The sequence below is a fragment of the Ascaphus truei genome, chromosome 3, assembly GCF_040206685.1.
Source record: "Ascaphus truei isolate aAscTru1 chromosome 3, aAscTru1.hap1, whole genome shotgun sequence".
NCBI classification, from domain to species: domain Eukaryota; kingdom Metazoa; phylum Chordata; class Amphibia; order Anura; family Ascaphidae; genus Ascaphus; species Ascaphus truei.
The window spans coordinates 427,972,666-427,986,002 of NC_134485.1; the positions used below are offsets into that span (position 1 = coordinate 427,972,666).

Genomic DNA, 13,337 nt, shown 5'->3' on the forward strand with positions numbered 1-13,337 from the left:
TGGCAAGCGAGAGCAAGCGAGCGCTAACCATGCCCTGGGCCTTACTCTTTTTCCCACTGAAAACGGAAAACTGTTATTGGTCCTTCTCTGAAAGTAATGAGCAGGGATGTTGTGGGCCCACGACACTACTGTATGTAAAATTATCTATGACTGTGACCAATAAAAAAAATTGTTACAAAAAAAATAAAAGTCTGCCCAGGCCCGATACACAAAGCTCTAGTTTGGGCCCGCTCATGCCACCAACAGGAAAAAGAAGGGTACTACAGGCAATACTTCGTTCCATGAGGAGGCGCGGAGGGACCTGTACAGACTGATGATCAAACAGTAGCAGCTGTCTCTGGGAGGCCCCTTCGCAGTTTCCCCTAAATGAGCCATACAAGCTGTTTGTAGCACAGCCCAACATATTGAGGTAGCCACTGAACACTTGTAGGTAGGGATGCCAGGTGTCCAGTATTGACCTCAAGGTCCCACGACCTCTTGGAAACCCTCCAGTTCCCAAGATATCTCCACTGGACACAATATAGCAGTGGGGGTCCGCCTGCCTCCTGCTGCCAATACTATGTCACCGGGAGAGGACTTCATCACTTTATCGGTGACCCTGCAGCCACATTTGTCGTTTCTGTTGCGTCCATCAAGTTGGCGCAAAAAAAAACTATGAATATCTTGGGAACCGGCGGGTCCCTGAAGGTAGGGGGGGGGTGGCAGATCAGATCTGGGGGACCCCCTGGTTCAGGTAGATTAAAAATATACGAAAAAAAGGGCAGAGGATCCAAAATGGACCTGGTGCCCTCATAATGGCCGCCGGGCATCCGGAGTTTGCAGGGATTAGCTTTCTCCTCCCCTGCCCCTCACCACGAGGCAGAGTGGAGTTGCGCGCGCAGCAGCAGGGGGGGGGGGAGGAGGAGGGCGGGCTATTTAAACCCGCAGCGCGAGGGAGAACGCACTAATCCTCTTTTTTCCCACCCACCCATCCCATGAAGAATGCTGTTAGGTCTAACCAGTTCTTATGAATCTGTTAACAGATCCATTGTTACAGCTTTGGCGGGCGGAGCTGTCAGGCCAGTCATCGTAGGGACACCGTAAATACCCGAAATGGGGCTCCACCCGATGCGGATGGGCCGCCAGGTAACGGTCCCCCGGAGAAGATCGTGCGGGCTGGAGGCGCCGACGCAGGCGGTCGGTCGCTGTACCCCTGGCACCAATCTTAGGTAGCTGGGCTTTATCCTATGCGGGTAGGCCCACGCGGCCATGAAAAGGGGGACCTAGTGTGTACGGATGACGGGGCCGTGGTAAGGGGCGAGAGTGCCCCTCGCGGCGGAGACGGTGTCTCCCGGTTGACGCGTGTCGTCATTTGTGGCCTGACAGTTATTTGATAGTATTGTTAAACAATAAAGCTGTGACCATTTTTACTTCCACAAAAAACTGTGTCGTCTAAGTTTGTATGGTGGGGTAGGCAAACCATGCAGTAGGCCCGCTAGGCCGTTAAAAGTGGTGACTGCTACTTTAATATTAAAGTGGGTGGAACAGACTTTGTGGGGCGTGGGAGCGAGTGTGGGTGCGTTTGCAAGAGATTCTGCTGGCACCTGATTGCTGCAATAATGTGCTGGAGTGAAACTAGCAGGGCGTGTAAATCAGACAGGGTCACATCATTATGATCATATTCAGGCATGGACAACTCCAGTCCTCAATCAAAGACTGAGCCATTGCTTGAGCTACCTGTACTGAAGCAAGGATAACTAATACCTGGCCTGTCCATGCTTCAGCACAGGTGGCTCAATCGGTTCTTGCTTCAGCACAGATGGCTCAATCAGATTGAGCCACCTATGCTGAAGCAGGGATATCCTGAAAGCCTGACCTGTTGGTAGCCCTTGAGGACTGGAGTTGGCCACCCCTGATATAAGCTGACGGAATCCCAATGACTGAATACATAACTGTATGAGCATCCACCTCTCTTTGTGGAATAGGGGACATGCCCCATGGGAAAAATACAAAAAAAATGATACCCCCCAAGCATTTCTTGCCATGCTGAATTTGATGCTAATAACACAGTCTAACCAGAAGCCCCACAGGATAGAACATATGTTACCTGCATTGGACACGTCTGGGACAAGGAGGCAGAGAGAGAAGGAGAAAGACAGTATAGTCAGAGAGGATTATGGGAGCTGCACAGCATCTCAACTCCAGAGCAACCCTTTATTCTCCACAAACCTGTGGGACGAAACCTCCGTCCCTGTGGGACGGTCTCAGTGACCATGTCACGCTGCTCTGTGATAGGGTGGTGATACCCACCGGAATATCCTGCTGCATACAGACAATACCCCCTGGTTTATCTGCGGTTACAAAGTACAGGCACTGCGCCTTATTCCAGGAGAACAGAACCCTGGTTAAATTACTCCGCTTAGGCTGTAAGCACATAATGAGGGAGATACAATAAGTAGAAACAGCCTACGGTTGTAAAGAAACAAAGCTATACTCGGTACTCATTAAGACCATCATACTTGTTTCACCAAGAATAGTGACTAAGTGCCATACACAAGGAGTCTGTGCAATAAGCCATGCAGCAGAACCAGAACGCTGGACCATTCTGCATCTGATATAATACATCAGGGTGGCCACCAACAGGTCAGGCTTTCAGGATATCCCTGCTTCAGCACAGGTGGCGCAACCATTCCCAGTTTCAGCACAGGTGGCTCAATCAGTGGCCCAGTCTTTGACTGAGCCACTGATTGAGCCACCTGTGCTGAAGCAGGGCTATCCTGATAACCTGACCTGTTGGTGGCCCCTGAGGATTGGAGTTGGCCGCCCCTGTTATAGATCCTTGCCAGTGTTGAATTCTTTTGGCCGCCTGATGCACAGCAATCCAACCCCAGAGGCTGCCCGGGTAACCAATGGGCTTTGAGGATCCCCTCCGCAGGGTCTCCCCGTGTTTGGCTTTACCACGCCTGTCCCAGCTCGGACTCACCGATCTTGAAGCGGCCCATATAATAGATGTGGGTGCTGAGGGCCAGCGAGCCCACCACGTGGAGGATGGAAAACAAGACCCAGAACCAGATGTTGTTCTTTCCGAAAACCTAGGGGTAGAAAATGAGAAGGGATGAGTTCGCGCGGGCAGCCCCGTTTCATTTAATAACGGAGAGCAAAGCGCTGATCTCATCCCTCCGTGTCAGTGACTGGAATAACCAGGCTTAATCACTTTGCCAGGTGGAATTAGGACATATCCAGCAGTGAAACAGCAATTCCCCCATTATTCATGCTTTAAATTGCGGGTGGGTGTGGGGCAGTCACACAGATTGGCGTCCTCGTATCTGGAGATACGGGGGGAGTCCCTGACGCCTCCTCGTTATACTATAATGCAACGCTGCGCTGCACCTGAGATTGAAGAGATCGAAGTCACGCGCATATTTTGCCCAGTTATTGTGGTAGAGGTGAACAAAAATTACAGCAATGTTTCAGGCCCTCCCCCCGTACTGCATCCGATTAAGGGGACCACCCCAAAATGTTGTGCAATTTTTGTTCACCTATGCCACCTCACTGCACCTGATGAAGGGTCTAGAGATGGTCCCTTTCACACCTGATGAAGGGTCCAGGAATGGAACCTTCAAGGCCTGATGAAGGATTCAGGGATGGACCTTTCCAGACCTGATGAAGGATTCAGGGATGGACCCTTCAAAACCTGATGAAGGATTCAGGGATGGACCTTTCCAGATCTGATGAAGGATTCAAGGATGGACCCTTCAAAACCTGATGAAGGATTCAGGGATGGACCTTTCCAGACCTGATGAAGGATTCAGGGATGGAGCCTTCAAACCCTGATGACGGATTCAGGGATGGACCTTTCCAGACCTGATGAAGTATTCAGGGATGGACCCTTCAAAACCTGATGAAGGATTCAGGGATGGACCTTTCCAGACCTGATGAAGGATTCAGGGATGGACCCTTCAAACCTGATGAAGGATTCAGGGATGGACCTTTCCAGACCTGATGAAGGATTCAGAGATGGACCCTTCAAGACCTGATGAAGGATTCAGGGATGGACCCTTCAAGACCCGATGAAGGATTCAGGGATGGACCCTTCTAGACCTGATGAAGGATTCAGGGATGGACCCTTCTAGACCTGATGAAGGATTCAGCGATGGACCCATCAAACCTGATGAAGGATTCAGGGATAGACTTGAAACATTGTACTGTTCACCAATGAAATACAAGATTTGTATGTACTGTAGAGCGCTATGAAGTTTTTTTGACTATTGAAGTCTATTTGAAATCAACATAAGGGGACTTGTAAATTTGTTCTGCATGATTACATTTGGATCTTGGTTCTGCTTGCCCCATGTGGACTATCTAAGGACGCGTCCATGGTTATCGCGATCGGGCTCGCAGCGTGATCAAAATGATGTACCTCTATGAGGCTGTCTTTAGAGCGCACGGCTGCGCGTGACCAGAAGCGCCGGCGCTCGTGATGCGCGAGGAAATTAATTAATTTGTTTTCTTGCACAACGGCCGGGTCACTTAAGTGGTTCGCCCAATGAGGGCGAACTAGCTCCGTGACGTCACGGCCACGTCTCCCGACACATAGTTACATAGTTACATAGTAGATGAGGTTGAAAAAATAAATTGTCCATCAAGTTCAACCTATGCTAAATTTAGACACCGATACTTTATCCTATATCTATACTTACTTATTGATCCAGAGGAAGGCAAACAAAAAAACCCCAGTGTCAAATCATCCAGTGATATCTCATAAGGGGAAAAATAAATTCCTTCCTGACTCCAAGAATTGGCAATCGGATTATTCCCTGGATCAACATCCTTTCCATGTATACTTATTTGGTATATCCCTGTATACCTTTCCTTTCTAAAAAGATTTCCAACCTTTTTTTTAACAAATCTATTGTATCTGCCATCATAGTCTCCATGGGTAATGAATCCCGCATTTTAACTGCCCTTACTATAAAGAACCCTTTCCTTTGTTGCTGGTGAAATCTCCTTTCCTCCAACCTTAAGGGATGGCCCGAGTCCTTTGTACTTCCCTTTGGATGAATAGTTCTTTTGAAAGCTCCCTGTACTGTACCCGAATATATTTGTATATAGTTATCATATCCCGTCTTAGACGCCTCTTTTCAAATGTAAATAAATCAAATTTAGCAAGCCTCTCATAAGTTAGATTGTCCATCCCCTTTATTAATTTGGTGGCTCTTCTCTGCACTCTCTCTAGTTCCATAATGTCTAAGGAGTGGTGCCCAAAATTGTACTCCATATTCAAGGTGTGATCTTATTAATGCTTTATAAAAGGGCATAATTTATGTTTACTTCCCTTCCATCTATTGCCCGTTTGATGCAAGATAAGATCTAGTTTGCCTTTGCAGCTACTGCATGACTTTGGGCACTATTGCTAAGCCTGCTGTCTACAAGCACTCCTAAATCCTTCTCCATCAAGGATTCCCCCAATGTATCCCCATTTAATTTGTAATACGCCTTTTTATTCTTGCATCCCAAATGCATAACCTTACATTTATCTGTATTAAACCTCAATTGCCATTTACCTACCCACGTTTCCAGTCTCTCCAAGTCCTTCGGAAGAGAAATTACATCCTGTTCTGATTCTATTACCTTACACAATTTAGTATCATCAGCAAAGATGCAGACTTTGCTCTCGATGCCAACCTCAAGGTCATTAATAAACAAGTTAAAAAGCAGGGGTCCCAGTACCGATCCCTGAGGTACTCCATTCACGACCATAGCCAATCTGAAAAAGTTCAATTTATGACAACCCTCTGTTGTCTGTCCTTTAACCAGTTTTCAATCCAGGTGCATATATTATTACTGAGTCCAATTTGCTTTATTTTGTACTCCAACCTCGTGTGTGGAACCGTATCAAAAGCCTTTGTAAAATCTAAGTAGACCACATCAACTGCATTACCCTGGTCTAAATTCCTACTTAGCTCCTCAAAGAAACAAATAAGGTTAGTTTGGCATGATCTATCCTTCATAAGTCCATGCTGACCATTACTAATAATTTTGTTTTCCATTAGGTATTCCTGAATATTATCCTGTGTCAAACCTTCAAGTAGTTTCCCAACTACTGAAGTCAGGCTTACAGGTCTGTAATTCCCCGGTTGTGACCTAGCTCCCTTTTTAAATATAGGCACCACATCTGCTTTACGCCAAAATTTTGGTACTGAGCCTGTGGAAATGGAGTCCTAGAATATTAAATGTAATGGTTTGGCTATTACTGAATTTAACGCCTTGAGAACTCTTGGATGTATGCCATTGGGGCAAAGTGCCTTATTTACTTTAATTTTTTCAAGTCGCTTATGAACTTCTTTATCAGTTAACCAATTGTTCATTAATATGGAGGTTGTGGCTTCCTCCTGTGGTGCTACTATTGAACTTGATTCTTCCCTGGTAAACACAGAGGCAAAGAATTTGTTTAATACCTCAGCTTTTTCCTTATCTCCAATAATCTGCCTTCCCATCTCACACTGAAAGGGTCCTATATTTTCTTTTCTCATTTTTTTGTTATTAAGGTACTTAAAGAACTTTTTAGGGTTGACCTAACTTTCTGTTGCAATCCTTTTTTCATTATCCATTTTTGCTAATTTGATTGCCCTTTTGCAATTTTTGTTGCATTCCTTATAATTCTGATACGATGTCTCCGTCCCTTCTGACTTAAAGAATCTAAACGCCTTCCTCTTCTTGTCCATTTCCTCCCCTACCTGTTTATTTAGCCACATTGGTTTTGACTTATTTATTTTATACTTATTACCCAAGGGTATACACTGATAAGTGTGCTTTTCTAACAATGTTTTAAAGACCGCCCATTTATCTTCCACATTTTTTTCCTGCAAAAACATCATCCCAGTGTATTACTTGTAGATTAGACCTCAGTTTATTAAAATCTGCTTTTCTAAAGTTTAAGGTCTTTGTTGAACCCAAGTAATCTGTTTTTTTTTGATAATTTATTTCAAATGAGACCATGTTATGATCACTGTTACCCAAATGTTCCAGGACTTGAATATTTGTTGTTACTTCTACATTGTTTGATATTACCAAATCCAGTATTGCCTCCCCGTCGCGTCTACCCAGGCCACAGATCGCTGCAGGTAAAGGCGCGTGTTAGGTCACATGCACGCGCACGGGAGCGCGCGCTCGCACGCCATGGACGCGGCCTAAGGCACCACTTTTCTCTACCGGACAGAGCTTACCAAACCATATAGATTTCTCTATTTGTTCTGTTAAGAAGAATAAATGTCGGCGGTCCCTAAACTCTGTGCACTATAATTGCATTTATGAATAACTCGTGTTGTCCCCTAAAAGGTAACACAACTTACAACAAATATACATTTCTCCAGGACCAATACAGGTAGAACGGGGAAATACAAAGCTACTGCGTTAAACACGTGTTATGTTAGGAAACAGCCACGGGAAAATGGAAGGGTGAGTGATTCATTCGAATTTCAAGTGGGAAAGCAATAGATCAGGGGAGCTCAACGCCAGTCCTCAAGACTGAGCCTCTGATTGAGCCACCTGTGCTGAAGCAGGGACTAATTGAGCCACCTATGCTGAAGCTGGGACTGATTGAGTCACCTGTGCTGAAGCTGGGACTGATTGAGCCATCTGTGCTGAAGCTGGGACTGATTGAGCCACCTGTGCTGAAGCAGGGATATCCTGAAAACCTGACCTGTTGGGGGGAGCCTCGTATATGCAATGTCTGGAAGCCCAAGTAGGATACACACTCCTCACAAACAGACGGGCGACTCTTCTCCTGAAGGCATACAAGTCTCTCGCCCGCTGTGGCTGCCATGGTATATTGTACCATCAGGCTGCGGAACCAATGAACAGAAAGTGTACGGTACATACCACTCCGAGGACGGCAAGAAATATCACCAGGGCGAAGGAGGCGTAGGCGGAGTAGGCGCTGGCGTTGATGTCTGGATGGCGTGTCTGGTACAGTTTCAGCATGCAGAGGCCGGCGATCATGTACATAAAGGAGGTGTCTGTGGGAGGCAGGAGGGCGGAGATGGAAGGGTGACACAGAGCGAAGGATCATGGGGGGAGAGGATATACCCTTCTCTGATTGGGGAAGGACCAGAATGAATTTACAATTAAATGTTCACCATTAAAATCCAAGACAGCAAGTTGCATGGTCAGTATAAAACGTGACTGTGCATATATTAGCTGCAGCTAAGGTGCAGCATGTTGATGTCGGTGCAATCGTTTGTGTCTTCACAAGTTTTTTCGGCCACGCATCGCCATTACGCTCTTTTACGTCCATTGTTGATTAACCCCTCCACTGCCAGAGGAGACGGTAATACGCTAAATTTATCTATCTAATTGTGTATTTTTTTTGGGGGGGGGGGTGATGTGTTTGTATATTTTTTTGCACAGTTCTGTTTCTTTCCCATTGGTAATACGCTAAAACAGTCAAAAGATTGGAGCTCTGTCCCCTTACCGAACTGAAAGTTGGAGTAGTTGGGGCAGACGTGGTAACACGCACTCAGGACGCCCTCCATGGTCAGGGCGATGCCCATGGTGTAGAACAGGCCGAAGTGTTTGGGAATGCCGTAATCCTGTAGACATGAAAAGAGAGATGTGCCAAACGGTCCCGGCTCACTCGGCAAGCAAATGAATTCCTTTTTAACTATGGTTTCCAATAACAAACGCCAATGAAAACTATTTGCCTGACTGATCTGCACTCGAGTGAAGCGGTGGGAAGCTGTGGACCTCTTCCCTGAGTCTCAGTTCTATGTGGAATGCTACAGCCGTGTCATGGATGAGGCGGTGATGTTCTTCCATCTACATCGAAAAAGCCCGTTCCACCAAGAACAGAAAATATACTGAAGCCCAAAAGGAAGTTACTGAAGTTAAGAAGAATGTTACTGTGAGTTCTAGGCAGTCAAATGGAAACCAGAGAACCCTAAGTCTGGGGTGGCCAACTCCAGTCCTCAAGGGCCACCAGCTGGCCAGGTATTAGGGATATCCCTGCTCCAGCACAGGTGGCACAATTAGTGGCTCAGTCTTTGACTGAGCCACTGATTGAACCACCTGTGCTGAAGATATCCCCAATGCCTGACCTGCTGGTGGCCATTGAGGACTAGAGTTGCCCACCCCTGCACTAAGCAATAGCCCAGGATCACTTTGTATTCAAATACATTGAATCACAAAGTAGATTATATTAATTTGCCAATGTTTCAATGCTATTGATCTTCCTCAGGCCTTTGCTGGATACACCTGAGAAAAGTAGGATTGAGATGTTGGCAAACGAAGGAACAATAAAGGAATAATAAACAGCTGGGGCTATTTACAGATTTAATCTGAGGCGCTGCAGAAAATGGCATAAAACGCGGGCAGCCGTTTCCAATAATGAAAAAATCCAGAGCGCTCGGAACTTGGCTCAGCATTCATGTGGGACCTTAAAGTATCCAATGAGAAAACAGTGTAAATAAGGAACAAAGTATCCGGGGCAGCGGGAATTCCGACTGTAGGTGGAAGAACAGGTAACTGGCACATTATGGCGCTCCAGCAGCTGATACAAAGTCCAGGCCTATGTATACTTCAGAAAATAGATATCCATCCATGAGTAAACGTGAAGGAATGACAGAGCACACACAATAAATATCAAATAATATAATAAGTATTATAAAACGGACGCATCAAATGACATCGGACGAGAGGCCTTCTTCCAGGTCCACTGCTTATGTAAAGAAGTTCCCTCTAGGAGCCGAAACGTTGCATTCCTTTTGTTGCGTCAGTTTTAATAATAATAATAATAATAATAATAATACACTTATTCCTATTGATATTTATTTTGGGTGTTGCATCCAGTGCCGGACTTCCGCATAAGATAAATAAGCTACAGCTTAGGGCCCCACAATATGACGGGCCCCACAATATGACGGGCCTCGCAACATGACGGGCCTCGCCATATGACGGGCCTCACAATATAAGGGGCCTCACAATATTACGGGCCTCGCCATATGACGGGCCTCGCAACATGACGGGCCTCACAATATAAGGGGCCTCACAATATTACGGGCCTCGCAATATGACGGGCCTCGCAATATGACGGGCCTCGCAATATGACGGGCCTCGCAATATGACGGGCCTCGCAATATGACGGGCCTCGCAATATGACGGGCCTCGCAATATGACGGGCCTCGCAACATGACGGGCCTCGCAACATGACGGGCCTCGCAATATGACGGGCCTCGCAATATGACGGGCCTCGCAATATGACGGGCCTCGCAATATTACGGGCCTCGCAATATGACGGGCCTCGCAACATGACGGGCCTCGCAATATGACGGGCCTCACAATATTACGGGCCTCGCCATATGACGGGCCTCGCAATATGACGGGCCTCGCAACATGACGGGCCTCGCAACATGACGGGCCTCGCCATATGACGGGCCTCGCAACATGACGGGCCTCGCAATATGACGGGCCTCGCAATATGACGGGCCTCGCAAACTGACGGGCCTCGCAAACTGACGGGCCTCGCAATATGACGGGCCTCGCAACATGACGGGCCTCGCAATATGACGGGCCTCGCAATATGACGGGCCTCGCAACATGACGGGCCTCGCAACATGACGGGCCTCGCAATATGACGGGCCTCGCAACATGACGGGCCTCGCAACATGACGGGCCTCGCAATATGACGGGCCTCGCAACATGACGGGCCTCGCAAACTGACGGGCCTCGCAACATGACGGGCCTCGCAACATGACGGGCCTCGCAACATGACGGGCCTCGCAACATGACGGGCCTCGCAACATGACGGGCCTCGCCATATGACGGGCCTCGCAATATGACGGGCCTCGCAACATGACGGGCCTCGCAATATGACGGGCCTCGCAATATGACGGGCCTCGCAACATGACGGGCCTCGCAACATGACGGGCCTCGCAACATGACGGGCCTCGCAACATGACGGGCCTCGCAACATGACGGGCCTCGCAACATGACGGGCCTCGCAATATGACGGGCCTCGCAACATGACGGGCCTCGCAACATGACGGGCCTCGCAACATGACGGGCCTCGCAACATGACGGGCCTCGCAAACTGACGGGCCTCGCAATATTACGGGCCTCGCCATATGACGGGCCTCGCAATATGACGGGCCTCGCAACATGACGGGCCTCGCAACATGACGGGCCTCGCAATATGACGGGCCTCGCAACATGACGGGCCTCGCAACATGACGGGCCTCGCAACATGACGGGCCTCGCCATATTACGGGCCTCGCCATATGACGGGCCTCGGAATATGACGGGCCTCGCAACATGACGGGCCTCGCAACATGACGGGCCTCGCAACATGACGGGCCTCGCAATATGACGGGCCTCGCCATATGACGGGCCTCGCAATATGACGGGCCTCGCAACATGACGGGCCTCGCAAAATGACGGGCCTCGCAATATGACGGGCCTCGCAATATGACGGGCCTCGCAACATGACGGGCCTCGCAAACTGACGGGCCTCGCAACATGACGGGCCTCGCAACATGACGGGCCTCGCAACATGACGGGCCTCGCAACATGACGGGCCTCGCAACATGACGGGCCTCGCAACATGACGGGCCTCGCAACATGACGGGCCTCGCAACATGACGGGCCTCGCAACATGACGGGCCTCGCAACATGACGGGCCTCGCAACATGACGGGCCTCTCAACATGACGGGCCTCTCAATATGACGGGCCTCTCAATATGGCGGGCCTCTCAATATGACGGGCCTCTCAATATGACGGGCCTCTCAATATGGCGGGCCTCTCAATATGGCGGGCCTCTCAATATGAAGGGCCTCTTAATATGAAGGGCCTCGCCATATGATGGGCCTCAAAAATAGAACAAACTTGACAGAACTTAGGACCACAGAAGGTAAAAGTCTGACCCTGGCTGCATCATTCCTTCACGTCTATTCATGGATGAAGATCTATTTTCTGCAGTGTAAAGTGTGCCCGCTCTTTGTATCAGCGGCGGGTGTGCTATAATCTGCGAGTTTTTCTACCTCTCTGCACATACATAGCTTGATATTATGGTAACCAGCTGCTACCCCCCTAATCAAATACATTATATGGTACCAGCCCTTCCACTAAAAGAACGTGCGTAGCTCAAAACAGGTTTTTATGCATACACTCACCACTATCAAGCAGACATATCTCATGTTATGTAATCTGACCACGGCACAGCTCCTGGACGGAAACCGTGGACATAGAATAAATACATGACTTGACATCCCTATCCATACCACGGCACAGCTGTCTGTAACCTCCAGCAGGCGCCGATGCAGGAGATCTCTGCGGAGCACGATGAGCAAGAAGAGGAACCCCAACATGACGTGGCCCATGTTACTCATGACGTTGTTGAAAGCACTGCAGCGGAGGAAAGAACAAGAGCGGAACCACCCAACCGCTGAGTTTAATAGCTCTTCGGTCCCCGAGTTATCATCCTGTGTCCCCAACTTTCCTTTCATGAACGACAACTCTAAGACTGCATTTATATAGAGGTAATAAACCAGTGGTTCTCAAACAGTGGTTCACTGGACCCCTGATGGTCCTCAAAGACTTTAGCCGGGGCCCCCAAAGCCTTTTACTAGTCCCACTTCAGGTAGCTTTTCCTGCAGTCTGTGCCTTTACTATCACTGCTAGAGGAGGAGTTTCAGATATATTGATGACGTCTGCTAAATTATTATGAACACCAAAGTGGTCTGCGATGTGGGAAGGTTGTTATAAGCTATGGATACCACCATATTTATGGTAGAGACGGTGTTACATGGCTAATGCCCAGATCCACTAAGATCAGATATTGACTTAACGAGGCGCTAACTTAAGTAACCGCAGTGTTAAGTGCTTTCAGCTGTAACGAGCCCTTGCATTAGCTATAAGGGAGGTTGGTGCTAATGCTATGTAAAACAGGTGTTTGCTCCGATGCCTACACACAGAGCTGTTATAGTTAATGCAGGGATTTAACCATGCGTTACTTAGAGCAGGGGTGCGCAAAATGGGGGTGTGCCCCCCTGGGGGGGGGTTGCTAGATTTTCTTGGGGGGGCACAGCAGTTATAGAGGTCCCGCGCTCTCCCCCCATGCATTTAAATTAAATGCCGGGGGACAGCGCGAGGCCTCTATAAACACTTCCCTTCCAGTGACGCGTCGTCATGGTAACCCGGCGTCATTGGTCACGTTAGCAATGTCATTTGACGCCAGGGCCGAGCAGCGGGGCGCCAACTCCAGTCCTCAAGAGCTACCAACCGGTGAGATTTTCAGGATATTCCTGCTTCAGCACAGGTGGCTCAATCAGCGGCTCAGTCGAAGATTGAACCACCTGTGCTGAAG

General features: G+C 48.4%; 1 protein-coding gene across 3 annotated transcripts in view; it reads right to left on the minus strand.

The window, feature by feature from the left end:
• SIDT1 (SID1 transmembrane family member 1) overlaps positions 1-13,337 on the minus strand; it is a 119,459-nt gene that overhangs the window by 15,366 nt on the left and 90,756 nt on the right. For 2 of the 3 annotated variants that reach the window (XM_075592854.1, XM_075592856.1), the window contains 5 exons: positions 12,253-12,376; positions 8,453-8,570; positions 7,861-7,997; positions 2,963-3,071; positions 2,087-2,101 (listed from right to left, as the gene is read on the minus strand). In XM_075592854.1, the coding sequence (XP_075448969.1) occupies positions 2,087-2,101; positions 2,963-3,071; positions 7,861-7,997; positions 8,453-8,570; positions 12,253-12,376 (503 nt within the window). The remainder of the gene's footprint in view (positions 1-2,086; positions 2,102-2,962; positions 3,072-7,860; positions 7,998-8,452; positions 8,571-12,252; positions 12,377-13,337) is intronic. The other variant, XM_075592855.1, reaches the window with a different exon arrangement.